General features: G+C 36.5%; 1 protein-coding gene across 2 annotated transcripts in view; it reads left to right on the top strand.

The window, feature by feature from the left end:
* Positions 1-24764, top strand: part of lmbrd1 (LMBR1 domain containing 1) — a 47098-nt gene that overhangs the window by 15591 nt on the left and 6743 nt on the right. For both annotated transcript variants that reach the window (XM_086259767.1, XM_086259768.1), the window contains 9 exons: positions 2323-2411; positions 7666-7739; positions 12298-12423; positions 13099-13251; positions 15904-15968; positions 16148-16250; positions 17186-17290; positions 17388-17537; positions 19502-19577. In XM_086259767.1, the coding sequence (XP_086115893.1) occupies positions 2323-2411; positions 7666-7739; positions 12298-12423; positions 13099-13251; positions 15904-15968; positions 16148-16250; positions 17186-17290; positions 17388-17537; positions 19502-19577 (941 nt within the window). The remainder of the gene's footprint in view (positions 1-2322; positions 2412-7665; positions 7740-12297; positions 12424-13098; positions 13252-15903; positions 15969-16147; positions 16251-17185; positions 17291-17387; positions 17538-19501; positions 19578-24764) is intronic.

Genomic DNA, 24764 nt, shown 5'->3' with positions numbered 1-24764 from the left:
TTTTGTGTATGAGTGCTAACTAGATTCTTTGAATGCAGAGTGCATTTAAATAGATCTTTGTTAGAAATTCAGCATTTAGACATTTTCAGCCATGCTCTGTTTATGTGCAGATTTAAAACTGGTTGTGTTTAGGAACACCAACACAACATAATAGATTTCCTTTGCAACCGTGACAGCAACACACCTGAAGTTCAACCTACACAATTAAATGCGCTCTCTCAACCATTAAATGGTGAACTGAGAAAAGGCTTACCTGGCTGGGAGAAAAAAAAGGACACATGACTATACTTTGTTACAGCTGAAAGTTTGGATGTCAGGATGTTTTTATAGACAGAAGCAATTTCCCTCTCCTTTGCCCAATAAACTGGAACTATTGGTGCTTTGTTCTAGCAATTGTTGCTTAGGTGCTTTGATTTTCAGCAACATGATAGCTTTAATCTCAGACTGCTTTTCTGATACCAACAGACATAATGGCCCTGTTTGGGCAGTGTTCACTCAGTAGGTCTTTGCTTCATGTTACAGGCTTTTGTTGTCTTTAAACCTGGCAAGGTGACTGACTCCTTAAATAGCCTCTGATTGTTCGCTGCAGGATTTCTACTTATTTATCTATGTTTCTTAAAATCTGACTGCCAATGATGTAATACTTTCAGTTTTTTTAAACTTATTTTTTGTAGTAATGTAAATAATATTAAGGGTTTTTTTTCTCTCTCTCTTTTTTTTTTTTTTTTAAATTTGAAATCGGAGGAACTGAAGTCAAGCTTTGTCAGAGTTATAGAGAAGCTAGATTTTTATAACTAAGACACTATGTCAAACTTATTTTTTGGAACTACATAGAAAATGTGCTCTAAAAATTTCAAAACACGTTTTAAGTGGCAACGAGAGACTGTTACAGTGGTGATCAAAGATGATGGCTTCTGAATTCTGCAACAACTAAAGCAAGGTTACTTCTCCAAAAAGAGTGAACCACAACACACAAAAGTTTGGAAATTAATGTCGATAAATAAAGCAAGACCAACTCTGCCAAACATTTCTCATCTGATGGATATAAGAATGAAGTTTTAAAAACCTTTATGTAGACACAGTTATGAAGAGTTGAGTAAGCTAACGAGAGCTTTTTATTTTCTTTTTCTAAAAACAAAAGTGAGACGTATGATGGCCAAAGGAATTCACATTAAAAAGATAAAGTGCAAGTATGAATCCTAGAGGAAATACATATAACATCAGAAAATATCTTTGGGTCTGGATACTTTAGACTTAGTTTGGGATTTTTTGCTTAGATTGGTCTTGATTTTGCTAAAATAATTTTAAAGTGGAAACAATAGTCCAACTCAAGCCTAAGGTGGATGTTACTGTGGTAACAATTGGTGACATTTGCTTAAACTCTTTCTGCCTTGGTTGCCTGCGGGGGGGTAACCATTGTTTCTTTTTTCTGAATTGAGTAGTTTCTGTTCTATTTCAGGTTTTTATTTGCTGTGTTGTCCCTTTACCTAAAAAAGATACAAGTGATCTCTGCCAATCACCCGGTTGGGAAACGTAGGTCTCTTTATTACTCAAAATGTACATTAAAAAAAGACTATCAGAGAGAGCAGAGTGGCGCCTGGTAATCTATGTGTGGCAGCTGTTTTTCTCAAAATGACAAAATTGAGAAGCTTTTATGAAAAATTGTAAATAGCTTCATTTTGAATAATCAGGTGTTAATCATTTGAGCTATATGCTGACTTGTAAGAATTCTTTTGTAGTAACAGTAGTTTCAGTGATTATTATCCATTGCCATAATAAATTCCTTCTCAGCTATGTTATCCAAGTCAGTTTCATAGTCACATGTGTAAACATAGACCATAATTACTGGCTCGCGCCAATGTATGTCTGTATCTGGCTGAGTAGCTGCGTGGGTCATAATTTAAGGACACTTAGAAACTGCTGACCTGACTGAACCTGTAGCTCAGCAGTTTACTGTGAAAGTAAGGAGAATACAGTTTAACAGTTGTGGTTTATGCCGAGGTAAGCAAATAGATGTTTTTCCAGAAACTATTAATGCGTAAGTTTAATCATTTTTATGTGTTGTTTTTCTACTGTTTTTAATTAAATACAAGGTTTACTTTATTTTTAAATGATTTGATTAATATCTCAACTTTTTGGAAACTTCATTTTTTGGAAACCTTATTATTATTCATGTACTTTCCTTCATTGAAAAGAGCAGTTTAATGTGCTGTTAATATGAATTTCTGTGAATCTTTGTCTCTGTGATGAGGACAAAGATAGCCTAGAAAGAACCACCATAATTTTATCTGTCTTAAAAGTTATTATTTTTTATTCTTACAGAGCGTTTGTTCCACTCGCCGCCCCACCCGGTCAGAATTCTACTCAGTGGGAGAAAGTACAATACCTTTTTGAGGAACTTGGGAGTAGTCGTAAGTACCCATTCTTTAGAAAAACGCCTACACTTATGTCCAATTTATGTCTTGTTTTATAGCAGTTGTTCCCATGACTTATCGTATTTTTTCTCTTTATCACTTGAAAGTGAAGCTACTTCATTCAATCCACCTCATCTTGTAGGATTTCCTTATTTCTACTGTCATCCTATTATCAAGTTATTATAATGTCAGTTTTACATATAGCCTGATCACTGATCACAGTACTGTCCAGTACAGCTTTTCTGTCTATGTAACACAGGATTTTGGACTACCATTATAACCATGACTAAACACTTCAATACAATGCATAACCCTCTCCACTTTGGAGAGGGAGGATATGAGCAGGTAGTCATGTCTTGGATGGCTAGAAAATTATGTGGTGGTTTTGAAAGTCTCAAATTAGTTTTTAAACTAACAGACTAGAAATGTGGTTAATTTAAAGTGCACCATTGAAAGTTAAGTGGAACTAGAACATGTCAAAGATGAGATGTCAAAAACGGACTGAAATTGTTAATATGCACTCTCCACATTTAGCTCACTGGAACCATCAGAAAAAAAACCCCTCACCAATGTAATGTAAAATTGTAACAACTTGTACCACAACCCCTCTAGAACTGCCAGGCTCTGTCAAGCAACAACAGCAATAGTGGTACAGAATCCACTAATGAACAAGAACAAACACAACGATATCTAAATACTTTATTTATTGTAGGAGAACAAAATTATGGAAAAGTTGTGGAGCCGGTTGAACCGACCATTGCCTACATTTTAAAAGTTAATTCACAGTTGCCCACAAAAGATAAGAAGCACATTTTAATAAATGAATTGTTGTAAAAGTAGAACAGTGACTGTTTATCATCTCATTAACATCACATCCCTGCTGCTCTGCACAGTCAGCAAACCGTCCGGGACTCTGTTCTGCTCCACCCTGGCTCAATATCCCATCTGCAACTTATTTAGCACTACAATGATTATTCTTCTTTTATCTAACTATAGTGACCTATATAGTTATTGGTTAATAAATGTGTTGCTTGGCAGCCAGACTGGTTGAGTGTACAGCATTTGCGTTAATGTCTTTTAGGTAAAAATGATGTCCTCAGTGGCTATAGCTATAAATGGTTGTCATTTTTCTTTTTATTCCACACAACTGAAAATTCACCATAAGATGAATAAACCCATTTTAGGAAAAAGTCAAGAAATATGAGTTAAGTTACAAAACGACCCCCTTAGCTCTCCTAGTGTAAATATATATTTTAGCTTTCATTTGTGATTTACAGACAGGCTGTCTAGTAATCACTCTTAAATCAGTCTTTGTATTTGTCATAGAAAGTGCCAAAATCGACAGATTGCAATACTGCCCTAAATACTCAATAACGTTATGTAGCAAGCTTTTCTAGTCACTCTCTACCTGAACAGTCATATAAAATGTGATGATAAATGATTTTATAAAGAAAATAGCTTGTGTTGATGCCTAACAACACTGTAAAAACTCCCTATTTGGGCATTTTCACTTGTTGAATGGAACAAAGGCTGAGAATATGCTCATGCTAAACACTGGCAAATGTGGACTCCTAATAGTTCTTTTGGCCTCTTGCCATCTGGGGATCAAGGAGGAAGTTGAACCATCTGCCTCTCTGCATAATAGTGGACCCCTACATGCTCTCTATAACCTTCCTCCTTTGGCACAGGGGGAAATTGCTCTGCTGCTGAGGAAATGTGAGGATGATCCCTTTTGTAATTCCCCATCTCTTCTCTTTCCAGATGGGAGGTTAATTGTGTAAAGAAAAGGCACTTTTACCACATAACCTTCCTGACTGCTTTGCAACAACTGTGCATTAAAGTCACTACCTCTTCAATAGTTCCAGCATTACATTTGTTACAGTGCTCAAGTGATGCCTTAATGTTCTCCAGATCACTAGCTCTCGTGTTGGTATTCAAGACCATACAGTACCGTTGTGTATTTTTGGCCATGTCTCAAGAGGGAGAGTGCAGTGGGCAGTAGTCCAGTTTTAACTACTATGAGTACTCGAACAATATTCCTAACACTTAACTTATCTTGACTTTTTCCTTTCTTCAGCATTAAGAAAAGAAATTATAAACTTAAGTGCTGCCCCTGGAAGTAGATGCTGTAAAGCATCACTTGAAGATCCTTAATTTCACTCAAATCTTTTGGGTTAAGCATTTGTTCATCCATGACAAAAATGTGATGCACTTGTGGTTAACTCTTTTAAAAACTCTTTAAAGGTGTGCTGATGCTGATTTTTTTTCTCCTTTGAATAGATGACTAGTTGCTGGTTGCTTTTAATTACTCAGTCGCTCAACAGAAGTAGGGTGCTAGGGCTAAAGGAGTTCCTTAATAAACACCTTTCTTTATAAGTCTTATGCATGACCATAGGCCTGTAGGGCTATATATATGTGGGGTTGAGATAAGAGCTGCCTCATTCCGTTTCTCTTGGAGTCGAAGCTGTCCAGACGTGGAAGCACCAATGATAAAAGACAACATTCCCTATGTTTAAGCCCCAGAAAATCTGCTCAAGAAACCAAGAATACTGGCAGCAAACATGTATCCTTTGCTTTGTGTGGAGTTCATGAACAGAATGTTCTCTATGCAGAACATGATGCTTTTGTCTATTTTACCAAGCTCACCACTAAACAAAGGCAGCAAATTCGGGATGAAACACTCGGGAGTAGAAAACACGTATTCACATGTTAATGTTAAGCCCAGCTGTCAGACTTCAAAGTTTTCCTTTTGCATACAATACAATAGGGAGCAGGTATATAATTTATCTCTATTTTCCACTTCTTTGTCCTGCTGCTTGTTAGATGCCTATAAAGGAAAGTGATAAATGATATAAACAGCACAACATATATGCCCTGAATACAGACTTAAAATTCCCATTCAAATTCCACTGTCAAGGAGAAAGGCAAGCAGAGCCACCTATGACCGTGTTGACAGGTGGGCTGGGCATTATGAGGCTGCTGCTGAGAAAATGCGGGATATCTACAGAGGGACAAATGTGTAGCTTTTTACTTGGAGCACTATGACAGGTGGGATCCTGACAGGGGAGTGTGGCAATCAGTCTCTTCATCAATCCCTGTCTTCTAACTCTAACTCTGACAGCTGGTGTGATACCTACTGTTGCCCTTGCCTTATGGGTGGTCCTCTTTCTGGCTCAATCAAAGGTGACACACATCAGCTCAACCACACATCAGAATTGAGAGACGCAGCTGTTAAAACATTGGCTATGATCAATGTATTAAATGGCAGTGATGACAAAAATGTTGAATAGGTGTATCTCTGGAAAAAGAAATTCTGCTAATTAAAATAACATACAAAATCCCAAGATTACCTGAATACTAACAAGCATTATCCCCATTCAATGATATAACATTTATTGTTGAATCTGTGGGCATGGGGTACTTACAAAAAAAGAATGAGTAGTACAAGCAGCAGATACTAATATGATTTTTAAGCTTTAGCCCTTCAAGCTCAAATCTTGCAGTTCTGTGAAAAGTTATTCTCTTTTTTTTCTCCTTCTTTTTTTGCATATTTGTCCCACTTGTATTATTTTTTTTATTATCAAACAGATTTTAATGTTTGACCAAGATAACTAAAATAAATGTAAAAAAAAAAGTGATTTTATTTATTAAGGGGGGAAAAAAAGCTGTCCAAACCTGCCTGCCCCTTTCTGACAAATATTTTCTTTTCATAAACTAGAAACTGGTTTTGCCACCCAGCAATAACTGCAATCAAGCATTTGCAATAAGTACCAATTAGTTTTTCACATCACTGTGGAGGAATTTTGGCCCACATTTCTTTACAGAATTATGTTAATTCAAGAGTGTTTTCAACCATGACGGCCTGTTTAAGGTCATGCCAGTGTGTAGCAATCTGATTTCACTTCAGTCTTTGACTAGGCCACTCAAAAACCTTTTTTTTGTTGTTGTTGTATTCAGAGGTGGATTTGCAGGTGTGTTTTGAATCATTGTGTTGATGTATAATCCAAGTGCTTTTGGCACAAACTGATGGCCTGACATTCTCTTTCGGGATTCTCTTGTAGAGAGCCCAATTCATGGTTACGCTCGATGTAACGGGATGCAAACCTTTCTAAAGGTTTAGCTTTCGTCTCATCAGTGCACAGAATATTCTCCCAAAAGTCTTGGGAGATATTTTTAACATGTGTGAGATGACGTTTTCGCTTGGGAACTCTTCCATGGATGTCTTTTTTGTCTTAGTCTCTTTCTTATCTTTGAATCACAAACTCTGACCTTAACTGAAGTAAGTTAAACCTTTAGTTCCTAAGGTGTTGTTCTGGTTTCTTTTGTGACCTCCTGGATGAGTCATTGATGCGTTCTTGAAGTAATTTTGTTAGGCCGACCATTCCTGGGAAAATTCACTGAGTTTTCTCAATTTGTGAATAATACCTCTTTCTGTGATTCACTGGTGTCCCAAAGCCTTCAAGAAGGTTCCCAGACTGCTATATATCACTGACTTTGTTTTTCATGTGTTACTGAGTTTCTTTACATCTTTGCAAGATGTGTTGCTTTTCTTTAACTTTCTTTTATAGTTCTTTTGGCCCACTTCACTTAATCAGACAGGTTCTGTTTCAGGTCTAGCAGTAAACAGTCCTGTGTGTTGCTAGTGAAAGTGAGCTCAGCTTTCCACAAATTTAGTTAAAAACAGGGGCGATTACTTTGCATAGCTTTTTTTCCTTTAATAAAATCATCATTTAAACAAAAAACAAGAAATAAGTAAGGGGGAAACATACTTCTTCACAGTACTGTATTTGTTTGTCATTAATTTGCTGTACTTACTACTATCTTTCCACTGTTTGTAATGTATACTTTTAAGTAAAACCATACATTACCTAGAAAAATCTATTTAGAGTTGCACTTTCTATGAAAGGTAAATGGACTTTATTTTCACAGTGGAGAGCCTCGAATCTAGTCCCAATATTAGTTTTCACTGTCTTCCAATCACTGTGGATACTTTAAAGACCTCCCTGTAGACAACTGGAGCAAATGATAACAGCTTGTGGTGTTTAATACATTCAATGCAATAGAATTTGAACAATTTTAACATTTCAACTAATAGCAGGACTCAACGAACAGCTGCCTGAAAAACATTACTAAAAAAAATAAAAAGAGCAGAAATTGTGATCTTGAGTTTGTACATGTTGTGAGTCCATCGATGTGTCCTTCAGAGGTCAATGGCACATCTCTAATTCCTTACCGGATTTTCCTTCTACAGATGGTCTTCCTGCCCTGTCTTTCTCCATCAGCTCCTTGACCTTGATTGGCATGTTGGCAGTGATCACTTACACGGTGAGTTGACAAGTGGTCAGTGTTATTTCATGTGTTCATTGGAGCAACATTCAGTTCATCTGCTTGGTAATTAAGCAGTTATACAATGGGATGACTTCCAAAGCTTACCAGCTCTGCAGCTTAATAGAGTTTGTGGTTTTTAAGACACAACAGAGTGACTTATAAAATTATTTGACGTAGGAAATGGGACTAAATTGTTATCTTTGTTTTGTCAAACATACCAAGTTTGGTTTACGCAGTGGTTATAATTTATTTTTCTTTTTAGCTTTTAAAGTCTTTCAAGTGCACTGCAGGTTTTGTGTACAAATGGTTTCTCATAGTATTGGTTGACTTGGTGATGGAGTTGCCTTTTACTATTAGTAATGTCTTGTGATCTTAAAGATAAAGCATTTAGTTGCTGAAATTGTTTAGGCTGCTGTCTTTTATCTAATAACCCGAGACTTTTGATGTATGGATCCTCCTCCCAGCCTTATCAGCCACTTATCTCTCTCTCTCGCTCTCTCTCGCTCTCTGTATATTTGGTTATATATTGATTGTGTTTTTTGCTGGGTCAGAAAAAAAGAACTTATGAAACGTTGTCTATTTTTCATAGCTTTCATTGTTTAACTAATCTGTGAATAATACCTGGAGGTTGTGGCTGACATGAGTTAGTGTCTGTTGGGGAAAAAATACAAGAGCGCTATTAGGATCAGCCCAGACATTGAGAATAACACTGACAACCAACTTCAATCTATCGAGTTTCTGTTGAGCTCAAAGAATCCTATCTGACAGATGAACAACAATTGAATGTGGAACTCTTAATGAATAATACACAACCAAGTCAAATAAGTTGTCGAGGCAGTTGCCCTTTAACACAAAAAAAATCTGTCTCATCTGGGAATTTATCCACTGTTCTCTCACCTTTGTGTAACCGTTCTCCAAAGGGTGGATAATTACAGAGTACATTTTGAGGATGGAACTGTGCTCAGATATGTTCTGGCCCATGCTGCTATGGACCAAATGCCCCGAGGAAATCAAAACACCCGGCGTGTCTTTGTTTTTGATGTTCCTTGTTTTGATAAAGTCAATCAAAGAACTCAGGCTTTTAGGCGACAGCAACAGCAGTCTGTACCTCTTTTATTGTCACAGCCTCAAAGCAGAAACTCTTTTTTGTGTGTCTGACTTTGAATAATGTCCTTTTATCTGCTGTATCTCCTCTCTTCTCTAACTACAAGTGTGAAAACTGTTGTAGGTGGCAACCTACCGGTATTTGCAAAGAACTGTCTAATTTATCATCTTATGCTACTAAGCCCGATTAACTTAATGGAAGCCAAGTGACAGGTTCCATAAGCAGTGGAAATGTTGTCCATGACTCCTTTTGCTAATTTATCACTACCCTTTGTGCAGAACTCGCCATGTACTCTTAATGCACACAGCTCTGTGATGTAAACACTATACAGCTCTGCAACCTGGTGCACTTAAATTTCGTTCACATTGACGTAAGGCTGCACGGCTTTCTTTCTGTGTGCATAGTTCACTTATTAGAAGCAACTTAAACAAAACTCAAGCAATGTTATTTACCTTTCTATAGACAGAAACAGTTAATGGCTGCTAATGACTATTTTATTGTTGGGGTGTTCTGATAATGTATGGTCCTGTCAGTACTGTAAATCAAATAGAGCTCAGCTTTAGAGAGATTATACACTGAGTTTAAATTCAGTAAATTTATTTATTTTTCTAATATATTTTGCAAACATAGTGTTTTGCACTTGATAGCAACTTTAACTATTTTAATCTGTTTTAGAGGGCAATAAATAAGAAAATATTTAATGAAAAGAATTTAAGTACACAAAAAAGAACTTTTTCTTATCCCTAATTACTCTGTAATCTCCCACTCTGCTTCACTCAACCCAATGATATTACAAGGGATCAGCAAAATCTCAAAGCTCATGCATCATGTGAGATCCTTTGGCATCGTTTACTTCCTTTAAAAGCTTAGCTAGCATATTGACTTATGACTGTCATGGCTCTGTCTGCTGTTGAGATGCCATTCTCTTGCTCTTAAAGTGAAAGCCATAAAAATGCTGATACTGAATTAAATTTGGTTAATGTCTGGTAGTGTAATCCCAGACCCTGAAATTGACCTGGGCATAAGGTTCTTCCAGAGAATTGGAGTGATATCTGTTTTTCTAGAATTCTGTAACACCTCGAGGCTTTTTAAAATTTGAATTAAATTTTTATATTTTGTATTTCATTTTGAAGTTCAAAGTTTGTGACATTGGATTTTGAATAAAACAAGACGTGTTTTAGTGTGATAAGCACTTACAAACTGAAATTCTAAACAAGGAGAAGTACATGACATGAACAGAAGGACAGTATGTCCCTGAATGAAATTACTATTTTATAAACTTCATGTAATAAGTATATCTATTTAGTAGGATGAAATCACAGACGGTATTACCAGCAGACTGTATATAATGCACACATGTAGTTACAGAGGTTTTGGATTCCTCAGTTTAAAACATCACTGAATCTGAATTTATTTTTTGGCAAAAGAAAGGTTAGGTTCAATATAATCTTTTTTTAAAATAGCACAAGTTCAAAAAAGTCACAAAGTGCTTTTATAAAAATTAATAAATTAATAAACGCCGCAAATTTGTACAGTAAAATTACACAGTTGGCATGAATGGCTCCATGAACACTAATTTAGTCTGAAAAAAAAAGTAAACAAATGAAATATTCACATGGGTTTTACATGTCTGGTTTGAAAAGGCCTTAAGAGTGAGCACTTGGCAACTGTAGGAAGGAAGAACTCCCTTTTAACAGGAAAAGACCTCTTGCAGAAGCAGTTTAGGGCTGAGGATGAGACAGTGTAGTGAACCACTGCCTAACATTACAATAATCTAGTTGCTCTCTTCCCTGTTCACTTTAGGGTTCAAGTCTGTTTTTAATCCTGTATTAGTTCTCAGTGCAGAACAATTTGTAGTCTACAAAGACATGGTAACCATAATGTTCTGTCATGTTTGTGAAGATTATTTTGTTCTAACACCCTTTGCTAATTGAATCAAATGACAGAGAACCCTGAATATGTTAGTTTAAATGAGTGGAAATGTCTTTTCACCCACTTCTATCCAGAGAATTTTATGCTTTGTTATTTCTTAACTGATAGCATTGAGAACTTGTGGGGGGCCTCAGATCCATCCAGTGGAAACACAAACAAAGAGGCTTGTGTAGGAGACCTGTGCCCAACTATTTCTCCCTCTTCCCACTCAGCAGTCATGTGACTGAATGATTTCAGCTAGTGACTTCACCCTCAGCCAACACACACTTATTGAGTTGCATACACATTCCCAGCTCCCCTGCTGAGCTATTTCTGGTTATTATTGACCACGGTGAGTTTTAAAATAACTTTAATGAGCATGCATTACGATGAGTGAGCTAAAAATGTACACTCCAGCAGAGGGAAACCTGTTTTGTCTTTCTTTTAGTTTCTTTTCTATTTCTCTCATATAGTTGCACATTTCAGGGGCGGGAAATGTTTCTCTTGGGATCTGGGACAGGTTTTCCTTTTATGAGTGTGTTTGATATTCGGGACATGCTCTGGCCTTAAGAGCTCCATGATTCATTGCAAGAGGCGACATTCGCCCGTGGCAGAGATCCTCAGCAGAGACTAATAATAGTGTAGCCTGACTTAGTATCCCATGCGGCTCTCTTAATGCTACCTAACACTCAAAAACTAGTAAAAGTTGTTTTAGAAAAATATAGACTGTGACATTTCCCCACATGAAAAATGGAAGGAGGGCAGCATCTTTTGCACAGAATGGCCCTTTGTTTTACTATGAACCTGTAAAATGGCACACTTCCAAGTTGATAAAAGTGAGACAGCATTGTGAAAGCATTGGCCTGTTGCTTTTACTTTTCTTTGTATTGATTGGTCTGTTTCCTGGTATTAAAGATGTCCCTCGTTTTTGATTAAAGTCCAGATGTCCCTTCAGGTGATTTAAGACCCCTGAAAGATGAAATCACCCCACAGATTTTCTCTTATTGTCTATCTTTGTGGGAAACTGTGCAGTGTTTATATATTGTATCTAACTTTTACAAAGAAATATAATTAAATGACATCTGTTGATTTAAATTCAGGTGAAAATTGACTGCATCTTGATTTTCCTACCTAAATGCGTCTATTGAAAATTATAATTAGAACAAGTTCTTCATATCCTAGAGAGAGGGTAGTGCTGTCACATGGGGGCACTGTTAAGCTGTAAATGCATCAGAGTGATATAAGGCAGTGATATCCTCACAAAATGGTTGCAGCAAATTCTCCAATAAACCTCAGCACAATTATAGGTTCCACCATTTTAATCTTTTTTCCTGAACCAAAAATGACATGGCCTGGGAGGCCAGGAACTATATGATTTGCTCTGTGTGTGTTTGCTTACCCTCATTTGACTGTTGTCATGTCCCACATTGTGATGGGTTTGCCGTCAGGCAGGAGCCTGTGTGGGTGGATGCACGTGCCATATGTGCTCACTCTGACAATGATGTCTGATTATAATGGTAGTTTTGCACTGTCTTCCAGGCATATGGTATGTCTGTTATGCCTTTGAATCTGATAAAAGGCACCCGCAGTGTTAAGTATGAACGCCTGGAGAACACTGAGGACATTGATGATGTTGAGCATCAGATTGAAAAGCTAAAATCCAAGGTGAGTCCCATCAGAAGACACAAAGAGTTATTTAAGCTTAAAAGATTTACTTTAGTAATCATGAAAACAAATGCTGTTTTTATTTGTTTTTCCTTTAATATCATTCTGGATTTTTCTATCTCATATGTGCCCCTTTGTCTTTGAATTCTGTTATGTGTGGGTAACATTGCTTTAGTCAACCACCTTCCGAGCTGGAGGCCACATATACTGAAAGTGTAGACATCTATTAGTTGCTCATTGCAACATGAAGTATAAACAATAGTCCAGATCATTCCTTATTTGTCCCTTGCATAAATGCACTTGTTAAAAACCAGGTATTGGCAGCATTAAAGGTTATTTTCACAGTAGCAAGAAGGTTAATGCAAAACACGCACAGTTTGCTTTAATATTGTGAGAGCAGTAGTTTAAATATGATACAGTGATATACATTTACAAGTATGTATATGCTTTGAGAATGTTTAGAAAACAGCATTTATATAATACTCCCACTATTTTTAGTCTACATACTCATTCACTTGACTGTAAATATTTATTAAAATCATATTTTTGCAGATAAAATGATATCTACATTTTTCAATGTTCTCATTAAAACTTCCAGCAGTGTAGTGTAGTTTCAAAAGTCCGCATAATATCGATCATTGATGCATTTGGGATATCTTTTGGTCGTCTTGTCAGTGCCAAGATGGACGTCCTCTGTCCTCGAGGGATAGAAACAACCTGCAGGAGCTGGAGGGCAAACTACAGGTCCTCCGGCGCAGGGGGAGACACCTGGAAATTGCAGAGAGGAACTGCTGCACTAAAGTGGGCAGTGCTCTCAGACCTTTCAAGGTGAGTGTCCATTATGGAATTGGCTCTCATTCACAAAAGTAAATTATGTTCTCCAAAGTATTCTGTACAAAGGGAAATTATGCTGATGAGTGTGTATTGAATGCAAGCATACAGACAGGGTTATTTAACATAGATAGTGCTGTATTTATTCAGTGCTTCTTTTAATTGATATTTGAGATTAAGAATAGGTGAAACTGCAAAAACCCGCTCTAGCTTGTGTAATACATTTAAAACATCATTTTTGTGTTTGTATTTTTATAGCCACCTTCAACTACTTCTTCCTAAACAATTTCTTTGTGCTCAATTTCCAATCTGAACTGCTCTAGATTTACTTTGAGTTCTACTTTACACAACCGCATAGTTACATGATTCCCACAGGAAATCTATTCACCTAATTTACTCTGAAGTCTCTCAGGGAGTCTCATATTTCTCAGGCAGGATCTCATGGTACCCAAGGGATAGACCAAAGCAACCAAGAAACTTGTCTTTTTATTGTTTTTCATATTTTTTTTCTTCTTTTTTTGGCTACTAGTGGACATGTTGGTCCCAACATTACTGGCCCAGTACAAAACATCCAGACACAATGTACTGATGAGCATAATGTAGAGACTCAAAGTGCCTCAAAGTTCTGATCAATTACATACATTTCATTTGAGCAGTTTTTCATGGTATTGAATAGAAGTGCTTTATAATAATTTTTTGAAGTTAAATAAAAAGCACATTGGCTTTTTATGCAGTCACTTGGGGGCAAAAATAAATAAATCACAAATTCAGCCAGAATCCCGCGTGGCTAGGTTTTCTTACCAATCCTTAATAATATATCCTTGTTCCAAACCACTCATTTATTGTGTGTGCTTTTTTTTTTATCAACAATTGGCAGAAACAGCTATTGAAAATGGCATAAATACACTTCACTGGATTTTGAGACAACGCAGTGGCTCTCACAATGAAAATGGCTTTTCTTAACAGACTTATGACTGTTATTATTCTTGTTAAACATAATGGTGGAGGGTCTGAATAAAAGGTATAATATAAAGTTACAATACTGCAAATCCTCAAGCAGCAGAAGTATTTACTCCTAATAGTTTTATTGAACTGCAGCTGAAATACAGTAACAAGAATGTTTATAACATTACTGAAAAAGATCAAAAGACTTTGATAACAGATTTTCGTTGTCGTATATTTCCTTCTCGATTATTCCCACGTTATAGAAAAAAAATTTTCTTCTTTTAACTGATATAAAAGACTTATGTGGCTGGCTGCAGTGCTATTGTAATAACTCACTGAAAGAATATCCACTTACTTCTGTTCATATTTCAACCTATGCAGCCAGCACGTGCACACAAATGTACTTTGTGCCTATATGAATGGCTTACATGCTTAATGTGCTCTTATTACTCGGCATTACCACATGACTTATCAGTGGTAATGCCCAGTTACAGTCCTGCAGACCCCTCACTTTTAATGCCTTTTCCATGTGTTAAGGATAAAATAAATTCAAGCATCATTCCCTTCTTTCACATTTTACTTTTCCTACTGCTGTTCATTTTTCAGTACTTAACTGCACTGCAGGCTCAAACAAATATTTTAAACCAGTGTCTGTAACAGTTTGTCTTTAACCAGGGGGGTTGCTGCTAATGATAGTCCCCAGACTCAAATTTAAACAGTAATGAGTTGGGAGATTTATTTACTGTATACTGAGAGACTGGTGTAGAGTGATAAGCCAAATGATTGCGATTTCAGCCTCACTGTTCCTCAGACACATGCTGTCCTTTTAATACCAACACCGACAGTGAGCGAAAATGACTCACTAAGCATGTTAAACACTGACAGTTAAAATCAGTGCGTGAGGACGTGGAGCTCACAATAGTTACTCTCTTTTGATCGCGCAATAAATGTAACAAGCTATTTTTTTTTTTTTTTAGGTAAGCAACTTGCACCATAATAGGGTGAAAAATTGTGCCACCTATTTATAGAGGTTTTATTAAAAAAGTGTATATATATATGGCAGGTGCCTTATTTAATGTTTTAATAACTTTACTATCATTTAATACATGTAAACTCATTTTTTAGATATTTCCTTGGTTAGAGTAGCAGTTTCATAAAAAGATTACTGTACTTTTTTAAAATTAAACTAAATTATGTTTTTCTTCTCCGTCTTGCCTGCTTCTCTCCTAAGTCTGTCATCAGTATCTTAATTAATATTTTGCTGCAAGGGGTTTATCTCAGATAATTTGGTATAATTTGGTCTAACTATTGATATGAAGATCAGCATTAGATTCACTTTTTTTCCCCTCCCACTACGTTCATCTGATCAGCCAGCTTTTTCCTCCCTGATTGCAGCCTCCTAACTCTGCTTCAGCTGTGCCATTGCTTCCCCCTGTCACCCTGAGCGACAGTGCCAAACTGTGGCTGGCTATGCCATATGGTCTCTGTTTGACAAAAGACATGGTAGAAAGGTTATATTTGCTGACTAAGTAGCTGTCTTTAAAAATACACATTTTATTTAAATGCAGCTTTTAATGCAGTTCACAAACAAGGGCACACTGTGATTACACGTCCCTCCTATAGCAGTCATTTCTAAAAATGTATCCTGGTATTTTGTTGTAGTTATTTATTTTTGTTTCTCTGTTTTGATTGATTGATTTGCAGATATTACTAGGCATATTCTTTATCCTGGTTGCGTTGCTGTTCACCATTGCCCTCTTCATTTCAAAGTAAGTTATGATTTGTCCTGTAACACAAAATACAGTTTGCAGTGTGTGCCTTGTAAGACCAAAATGTACCAAAATAAACAGTGCAATTGCTTCATTTAACCTTATATATTAAAGTTTAATACTGGAGATTGATACCCTTATTTCTTCTTTTTCTTTCTCTCTGGTTTTTTCCTCCTCAGTCTGGATAAAGCCCTCCACTCGGCTGGCATCAGCTCTGGGTTCATAATCTTTGGCACCAACCTAACCAATCCTCTGAATGAACTTCTTTTAGCCTTGCAACCTGTGAGTATCCTCTCATCTCTCACGTTGGAATAGTGATTATACTCAATTAAGATATGCTTAAATCCATATTTTTTTGTTTCTGTCATCATTAACCTCAATGAAGCATCATTTAAAAGCTTTATCACTGGTCTCTCCTAAATGAACTTGAGATGTTGTTTAAAACTTGGGGAGTATGTGCTTCAGTGTGCTGAAATTTAAACACATTAAACTGATTTTTGGGTCAGTGCTAATTTGTAATGAAATTAGGTTACACAATACACATCGTCAGTGATAGGTCATTGAGTTTCCAGGTTTTTCAGCATCATACACCTTCACTCAGGAAACCCAGCAAGGGTTGTTCAGACCCTGGCTTGTTTCCCAGCAGCATTGGCGAAAGGATCACTCCTCCTCATTGAAAGCCATCTGGAGGCCCTCTCTGCAGCTTCCAGAGTGGACATGATGGCTTTCTTTTTTGCAGCACCGGTGACTGAAAAAGCTGCACCTTAATCAGCTCACACTGCACCATACAGCCTCTCCTCCTGCACTGATCTACCAGTTCCTGGTACTTGGACCATTTATGCTTATTTGCCTCTTCATTTAGCTGTAAAAGAAGCAGCTGCTTTGACGAGGCTAAAGACAGGACCACACACAAAAGCTTGGCAAAACATGACTGCTAAATTGGTTTAAATACCTAAACTTGCCAGTCTGAACACTTCATGTTGCAAAGCATAACAGTTGTTGATGTTCAGATTTTTTCCTGGTGTGTGAATGTGCTGCAGACTAACCAGGATAGATATGGTTAGCATTTATTGGAGCTGACCAGATATTGTGGGATTACCCATTTTTACTGGTTGCTCCTTGAAAGATTACCATCCTAAGTGTTTGGCTCTGGATGCAATAATTATTGTTGTGCATTTAAGATTTATACGGTAGCTGACTTGTTTTTGATGTCACAGGTTTTTCCACTGGATTATATCCTGATCACAGTCATCACAGTGTACTTCGTACTCACATCCATGGCCGGCATTCGTAACATGGGCATTTGGTTCTTCTGGATAAGGGTAAGAAAATGCCTTATTTATGTATTTAAATTTTTGCAAATGCCCAGTTAACTACATGATAATGTGTTCTTTTTTTCTTTTCTTTTTTTTTTTACAGCTGTACAAAATAAGACCTAAGAAAACTCGCCCCCAGGCTCTCCTCTTCCTCTGTATGATTCTTCTTTTGATCGTTCTGCACACCAGCTACATGATCTATAGTCTAGCCCCACAATATGTCATGTATGGCAGCCAGAAATACCTTGTACAGGTAAGGAAAAATTCATGTCCATTCCTGTGTGTTTCTTTGTTTTCACTCTCCCTGATGAGAGCTTCTAACAATGGCAGTGTCAGTTAGTCAGTGTGTTCAAACCTCTTTGGTTCAGTTTGGTGTAGGCAGCAGCATGGTCTCTACAGGCTGGCAGCGGGGCTTTTAGACTCTTGTTCGTTTTCAGTTCCGTCTTTCTATATTAGACTATGTGGCTTTGCTGTTTGACAGTCTACTCTCCATGTGATCTAATGTAGCTCTGCTCTTTCTCGCTGTGTGGGTGTACGCAGGTGGTTTAGATGCACCCTTGCGTCTACACTTTATCAGAAAAAAAATCTTTTAAACAACATAATTTAAATGAACCGGTGTGTTGTTTTACTGAAACATCCTCTTGTTCTTTTCTTTTAAATTTTGATATCACATTATATGGTAAATGGCCTGCATTTGTATAGCGCTTTTCTAGTCCTTAAGGACCCCAAAGCGCTTTACACTACATTCAGTCATTCACCCATTCACACACTGGCGATAGCAAGCTACATTGTAGCCACAGCTGCCCTGGGGCACACTGACAGAGGCGAGGCTGCCGGACACAGGCGCCACCGGGCCCTCTGACCACCACCAGTAGGCAAACATGGGGTTAGTAACTTGCCCAAGGATATTTGGCATGCAGCCGGGAGGCAGCCTGGGATTGAACCACCGACCTTCTGATTAGTGGCTGACCTGCTCTGCCACCTGAGCTACAGCCACCCCATATATCAAAGATGCATACAGTTTAGAGTAAATATTGAATAGGACTGGTTGAATTCTTCTGTGATCAATATCATGATGAGCTCCCACATTTGTTTCTGTTAGGTTCCTCGTTTAGATATGATTAAATTGCTTAAAAAGTGGACAGAGCTTAGCAAATGCATGCGCTGAGGCTGAGAAGTATCAAGTTAAGAAGCAGTAAAGGGTTAGTTGCCTCTAGACTTTTCCTCATCTGGGCTGTTAGACCAGGAGGAGGAACTGGAGCAAAATTAATTAACACTTGCTGCTTTCTTTTTTTTTCCTTTTGGTTTTTAAATCAAAACACTACATTTCTAATATTACCTTCCTTGCGCACCACATGGTCACGTGCAGTTTTATATAATGGGTGGAGTTAGATAATCACCCCAAATCGCATTTGATTGGATGGATTTTTGCAAATGTCCCCAAGTGCAGGATTAGGGACCAAAAAATATTTTATTTTTGTGTCTAAAATTTACATAAATTAAACATAGAATATAAAAATTTAATTTTTGTTTTGAGAATTAAGGGTAGGAATTATTTTATTCCTTACTAGTTAGATATTTAGTCGATTTCTTCAATTAATTACAGAGCTGTGTTGGTTATTAAATGCATTGTCACCATACTGTCATTGTTAACAGAGGTTCATATGTCTGATATAGCTATATATTGTGTATACCTGCAGGAAAATTAGATTAATATTATTACAACTTTTACAGTCCTTTGGACCCAAATCATCTTGTTTTTACATTGCATAATGTAAATCAGCCGATAATACAGTATATGAATAAAGTATGTTGATGATCTGTACTAATTCAGTGTTATAAATTCTTAAAGACGATAGTTCAAACAGTTCCATGATCATAAAATGCCAAAATATTTGTGTACTGCAGTGTTTAATAATAATAATAATGATAATAATGATAATAATGGATACTTTATTGATCCCCATGGGGAAATTACTTGTTTTTCTCTGCATTTGACCCATTCACTCAGTGAAGCAGTGGGCAGCCCACTAAGCAGGCGCCCGGGGAGCAGTGTGTAGGGACGGTACCTTGCTCAGGGGTACCTCAGGGTAGCCGTTAAGTGGATTCGAACCGCCGACCTTCCGATCATGGGGCGACCACTTTACCTACTGAGCTATCCCTGCCTGTTTCTGTAGTAAACACGTACATCACTCTTGTTTTGTTTTTTGGTTTCAGATGCCATCACCAGGTCCTACATCTGGGAATACAACTATTAACACCTCCAGGATATGTGATGCAGATGCACCTGAGGGTAAGTTCGTCATTTCTACCACACTATAGTAGCGCTGGCTCCAATCGTGAGATGCTTAAAGAACCTACAAGACAACATGAAACATTTATTGCTCATAACGTGGAATTCATGCTAGAGGAACAGAAGGACGGTGTGTGTGACCAAGTTATATAATGTAGAACACTGTTCAGTAATCTTTATCACTATTCATTATGTATTAGAATTAATAATACCAAGAACAAATGTTTACTAATGCAGTAGGTAGTGTCTTACTGTCAACATGCAAATGTTTAATTCACTAAAGGAGGCATGAATACACCAACGTGTGCATGCACATAAGTATAAGCTCTACTATGTTTATTTATTCATGTGATAAATGCTCATGTCAGGCTGCTGTTGGTGGTGAAGGGGATACTTTGTATGATGTGTAAAACCAAAGATACATCTGTAGAAATGTGTGAATGTTGTGTAATAAGTTTGTTTATGATACAGATGACAATCTATCTAGCTAGTTGGCTATTCTACATATATGCAGATCCACAGTGACATCTGTCTTGAATGGGGTAACATAGCATTGAAGGCTTCAAGTAAACAGACAGAAAAGGAATTATTTTCATTTCGACGCAGGTTTAAAGAAAAACAAACAAGATCATAAATTTACTTCATTTTTCAACATACCTGACACATGTGCCTTTTATCATTCCTCATCTACTCTAACCTTAATAGTCTTAATACTATTTTTGTTCTCCAAAACAAAAATAGTGTTGTTTTACAGTATGCCCTAAACTGTAGTAGCATGACAGGAAAAATGGCTTTCAGACTCACTGTTATGGTCTTTTAGACCCTACCCCAGAATTGTATAGCTAAATCCTCAAAGTCCATTTTTTCTGGGGGAAAAGTAAATTGTTACAGTTAAACCTGCTTTTCTCTGCACACACAACAAAGTCTGTGCCAGTACCTGAAACCTCACACAGGAGCACACAGACCTTTCTAAACCCTTTCTAAATATGAGTTTTCGCTCATATACAGTTTTTTTTTCTATAATGTTCTACAATCTATCTACAATACAATTTTATAGTAGTCTTAAGTAAATGTAAAACCGTGTCTGTAATCACTCCGATTCAACATGATATGAGCTAACGTCAGCTTATCACTTATCTGGCTGTTTCTAGAAGGCTGTTTTCTGAATTTTTCAGATGCATGCAGCACCAAACAGTAGCAAGATCTTTTCCAAAGTGAGGGAAATTCTTTTAACAATCAAGTATCATTAATCTAACAGCAAATTCGTGATATTATTATCATAAGCTTTTATATAATTTATTAAATGGTACTTGATGTGTTTGGAGTTATTTTTGGGAGTAATTATTTATGGAGCTATATAAATGATATTTAGAGCATGTGTGTGGCTCAAATGCACTGAACTAGAGGAAATGGCATTTGTTAAAGGCTGTGGTTTCACAATTGTCATTGTGTGAGAAGTTATCTCTCAATTACAAAATATTTATTATTCTAACCTTATTAGGCAGATCATTGCCATGTTAAGATCATTGCTTATAAAAATGGAAAGCCTTGTAGAGAAATAACTAGTAGGATCACACACAATACTTTTATGTGGAATATAAAGACAGATGATTTCATATTTGAAATTAAGTTATGTTACAATGTTTTCCTTCGTATCAAAGGTAAACATTCAAACACCTATTTAATTACCATAGTTTGAAATATAAATATATATATAATTACATATAACAAACAATGCTTATATTGATTGCTTATATTTAATGTTTAAACAGGTTATATCCAATAAATCCATTGAAACCATTTGTTTACACCTGCTGACATACAGTAATTAGGTATCTGTAAATCTCCCAGTAATACTTATGCTTATCAAAGAATATTGTTCAAAATAAGTGGCGATAGCTTTTTTTATTGTATGTATTTCAGATAATAATGTTTGTTCTTCTTCCCCACCTCTAACAGTTATGATTCTAATTATGATCATGATTCTGCAGCATATTCTCCTGTTGTTTACTTCATTACTAAAAGATAAGTTATGTATATCTTTATAGCTGCAAATCAGATGGTACCACAAGACACTCAATTTGTGGAATATTGTGACCATTTGTTCAACAATATTCTATTATGCTGGGAAACTGCACACATTAATTTAGCTGCTGATTTCCTTTAGCTCTTGCTAAAACCTATTTTGGTTTTTTATTACAGCCAATATTAATATACTAACAAACAAGCATAAAGTCATATTGCTGCATCTGAGGGCTTTTCCCTAAGAACACATTCATCTGTTCATTTTATTTAATGTTTATATACACCTACATGTAGCATTTAAGTGTCTGAGATACTGAAATTCATGTAGGTGCCAGAATAAAATGACTATTACATCCATGCCCAAAGTGTACAACAGAAAATTTAATAAAATATTCTTTTAGAAAACCTGCTCTTATGACAAATCAAATACAGACATATTGCATTTGATTTGTCATATAGGATAATATAGATTTATATCAGTTTATGCATTATCATGTAGAACAGTAAAGCTGTCGAGTTATCCTTACAGCTTGCTTTTAAATAAATACAAACAATATGTCATATAATTTTGTTTTTTTATTCAATTTTGCCGACATTTGTGATGTTCAGTAAACCCAAAAATAAAATGACACTTATTGACAGAATGTCAGAAAAATCTGATCAATCAATCAATTCATCTTTAGCATTATTATGTCAACATATCACTGTTTCTTTTAATACATCGTAAGTATTTTGGTAGAGAAGCCAGTATTATTAATATATTCAAGCACCATCATCATGAATACATGTTTGGTATTCTTTCATGCCAGACTGCTTGGAATTTAGCAGAAATGTAATTATGACAAAACATCCTGCCTCATCATTTGATTCTGTTACAGTTCTTAAGAAGTTTTGTCACAACTGGCAACTAAAAGTATGACATTTGTTGTCGGTGTTCCTGAGTTGTTGCTTTTCACAAAAAATGGTTCAAATGTGCGGTTTTTACACTTTTTGTAAAGCAGCAGTTCAGGTAGTTCTTACAAGAGTGGCCTAAACATCAATTGGTTTCTTACATATGAGGTGCTCCAGTGTGACGTGCGGTCATTATAAATGACCCATAGAGCTCCTGATTAGTTGTGAGAATTATCTCATAATTTTTTTGGAGCTCTTCAGCACTGTTATACTAAAGGTGTCGTTATTGCTGGAGTTAGTAGTCTGGCAAGATTTGTAATTTGTCTTTTGACCAGCTTAGTAAAATTAGTTCTTTTTTTGCCATCTTGTAAATGGCTCCTGCTTTCACAACAGCCGTTGTACCACCTACCATGAGGCGAAGGAAGTGTCAAGCAGAGATAACACATGTGACTGAGAGGGACTGCAATCAGACACTTAATAGCTTAAACAGTTAAAAAAAAGTGACTGTATGATAAAAAAAAAATAATTCTGTTGCCATTTAGATAATATCCCTTTTGTTTATAAGAAGATAGTATTTGATTTGCCCCTAGACAGTGCGTAGTTGTGGAAAGGTGACTACATGCAGCGCAAACAGTCGAGAGCCTCCATTTATCTGATTTGCACAATTTATGTTTTTCCAGGGTGTCACACTGAGCAAAAATGTGCTCCACATAATGTATGGTAAAATATTTTTGGGGTGACACAGACATGACCAACGCTGATTGTCTTTATTCTGTACCCACTGCATTAATCTAACATTTGCTACATAATGATGAAGTTGAAGCAAAAAAAATGAAGCAAACTACATTTCAAATAGTAATCATTGCAAAAGTTGGGAAAGTCTGAAAAACTTTGAGTATGCACAAAACAGAGGACAGCCACCAGAAGAATCTGACGCTTGAGTTAGGTGCAGGAAGGTAGAGTCTTGTGTCAGAGAGAAGACTCAGGAGATCGGTGCTCTTTCCGTAATTGATATAGACTTGTTGGAGAGGAACTGTGCCTTGCCTATAAAGCTGACAAAAGCAAGTTTCCAGCAGACTTCATAGTTTGAAAAAATGAGTTCTGTTAAAACTTACCCGTTTTGATTCATTATCTAAAAAATGTGCTCATCTTGTAAACTGTTGGTTCTTCATTGTTTTTCATACCATGTTAATACTTTTATCTGAGAATTGAGAAATGCTGTTGTTGACAAAACAGTAGTAACAGTTATAGTAATAATTAGTAAATAGTAAAGGCATTAAAGTTGTTCTTTAATTTATGGTGCCATCGTGAGAAATTTGCCTAGAATTTGCCAGTTGTGTCCAAATTCCTTATTCTTGAAATTTTAATCTAGTATGAACTCAAGCACAGATATGGAGACATGTATCTTTTCTTGGGATTTAAAAGCCCTTTTGGTTGATGTAAAAATAATGATAAGAGAAAAAATTATGGCAATACCCTTTGGTAGAAATTTGCATCACAAGGCACGGGAACTGCATCACTTTGTAATAACCCACAGTATGACATTACATCAAGACAGCTAAGACAAAAGAGGGTAGAAGTGAAACTAGTGACTGATTGGGCGATTGGTCACAGTTGGGTAATGACACTAACATCTTGGCGAGCAGGTGCTCAGTGCCAGGCTCTCCATTATGTACTCTAAGGTCATTACCATGCCATTACTCATTTACTCAGCGTAATGGAAATGAATCTTCAGGATTTAGCTGCCATGGCGCCAGACAATCTGAAACTTGAAGTTCTCTTGATTATCCAATTTAACACAGGGAGTAAAGGCATTTTAGGGTTTTAAAAAAATGGGTGTGTGTTATATCTTATATTTGTAACATTTCACAAGCCCTGGCACAAACTTGAACTTTTGCAACATTCCCTGTTCAGTTTTAGTTATAGGTTTTATGAAGCCTGGCTGAAACACAGAGAACTTTCAGCTGCTCTGTCAAATTAGTCTTACCTCCATGATGCTCATGCTGCTACTTCTGCAGGGGGCTTTGCTTTGATCATAAATTCTGATATGCATCTAAAACCATCAACAAAATACTACTCCCAGTCAGTTTTGTTTGTTGTTATTTTTGGTGGTTTTGTTGTATTTTCTGTGAGTCTATGTGCGCACACAAGCCTTTTTTGGATAATCAGAATTTCATTATTTATTCTTTTTTTTTGATTTGTGTGACTGACATTTATGTGATTGGGCTATTTAAATAACCTTCAATGTCACTTATTGATGCAGTGATTTTT

The sequence above is a fragment of the Aulonocara sp. 'chitande type north' Nkhata Bay genome, linkage group LG13 (assembly GCF_057382095.1).
Source record: "Aulonocara sp. 'chitande type north' Nkhata Bay isolate Kocher_YH1m ecotype deep benthic linkage group LG13, A_spYH_male_GT1.1, whole genome shotgun sequence".
NCBI classification, from domain to species: domain Eukaryota; kingdom Metazoa; phylum Chordata; class Actinopteri; order Cichliformes; family Cichlidae; genus Aulonocara; species Aulonocara sp. 'chitande type north' Nkhata Bay.
Note: the sequence above shows the minus strand (reverse complement) of the source record. Positions and strands in the feature narration are given on the sequence as shown.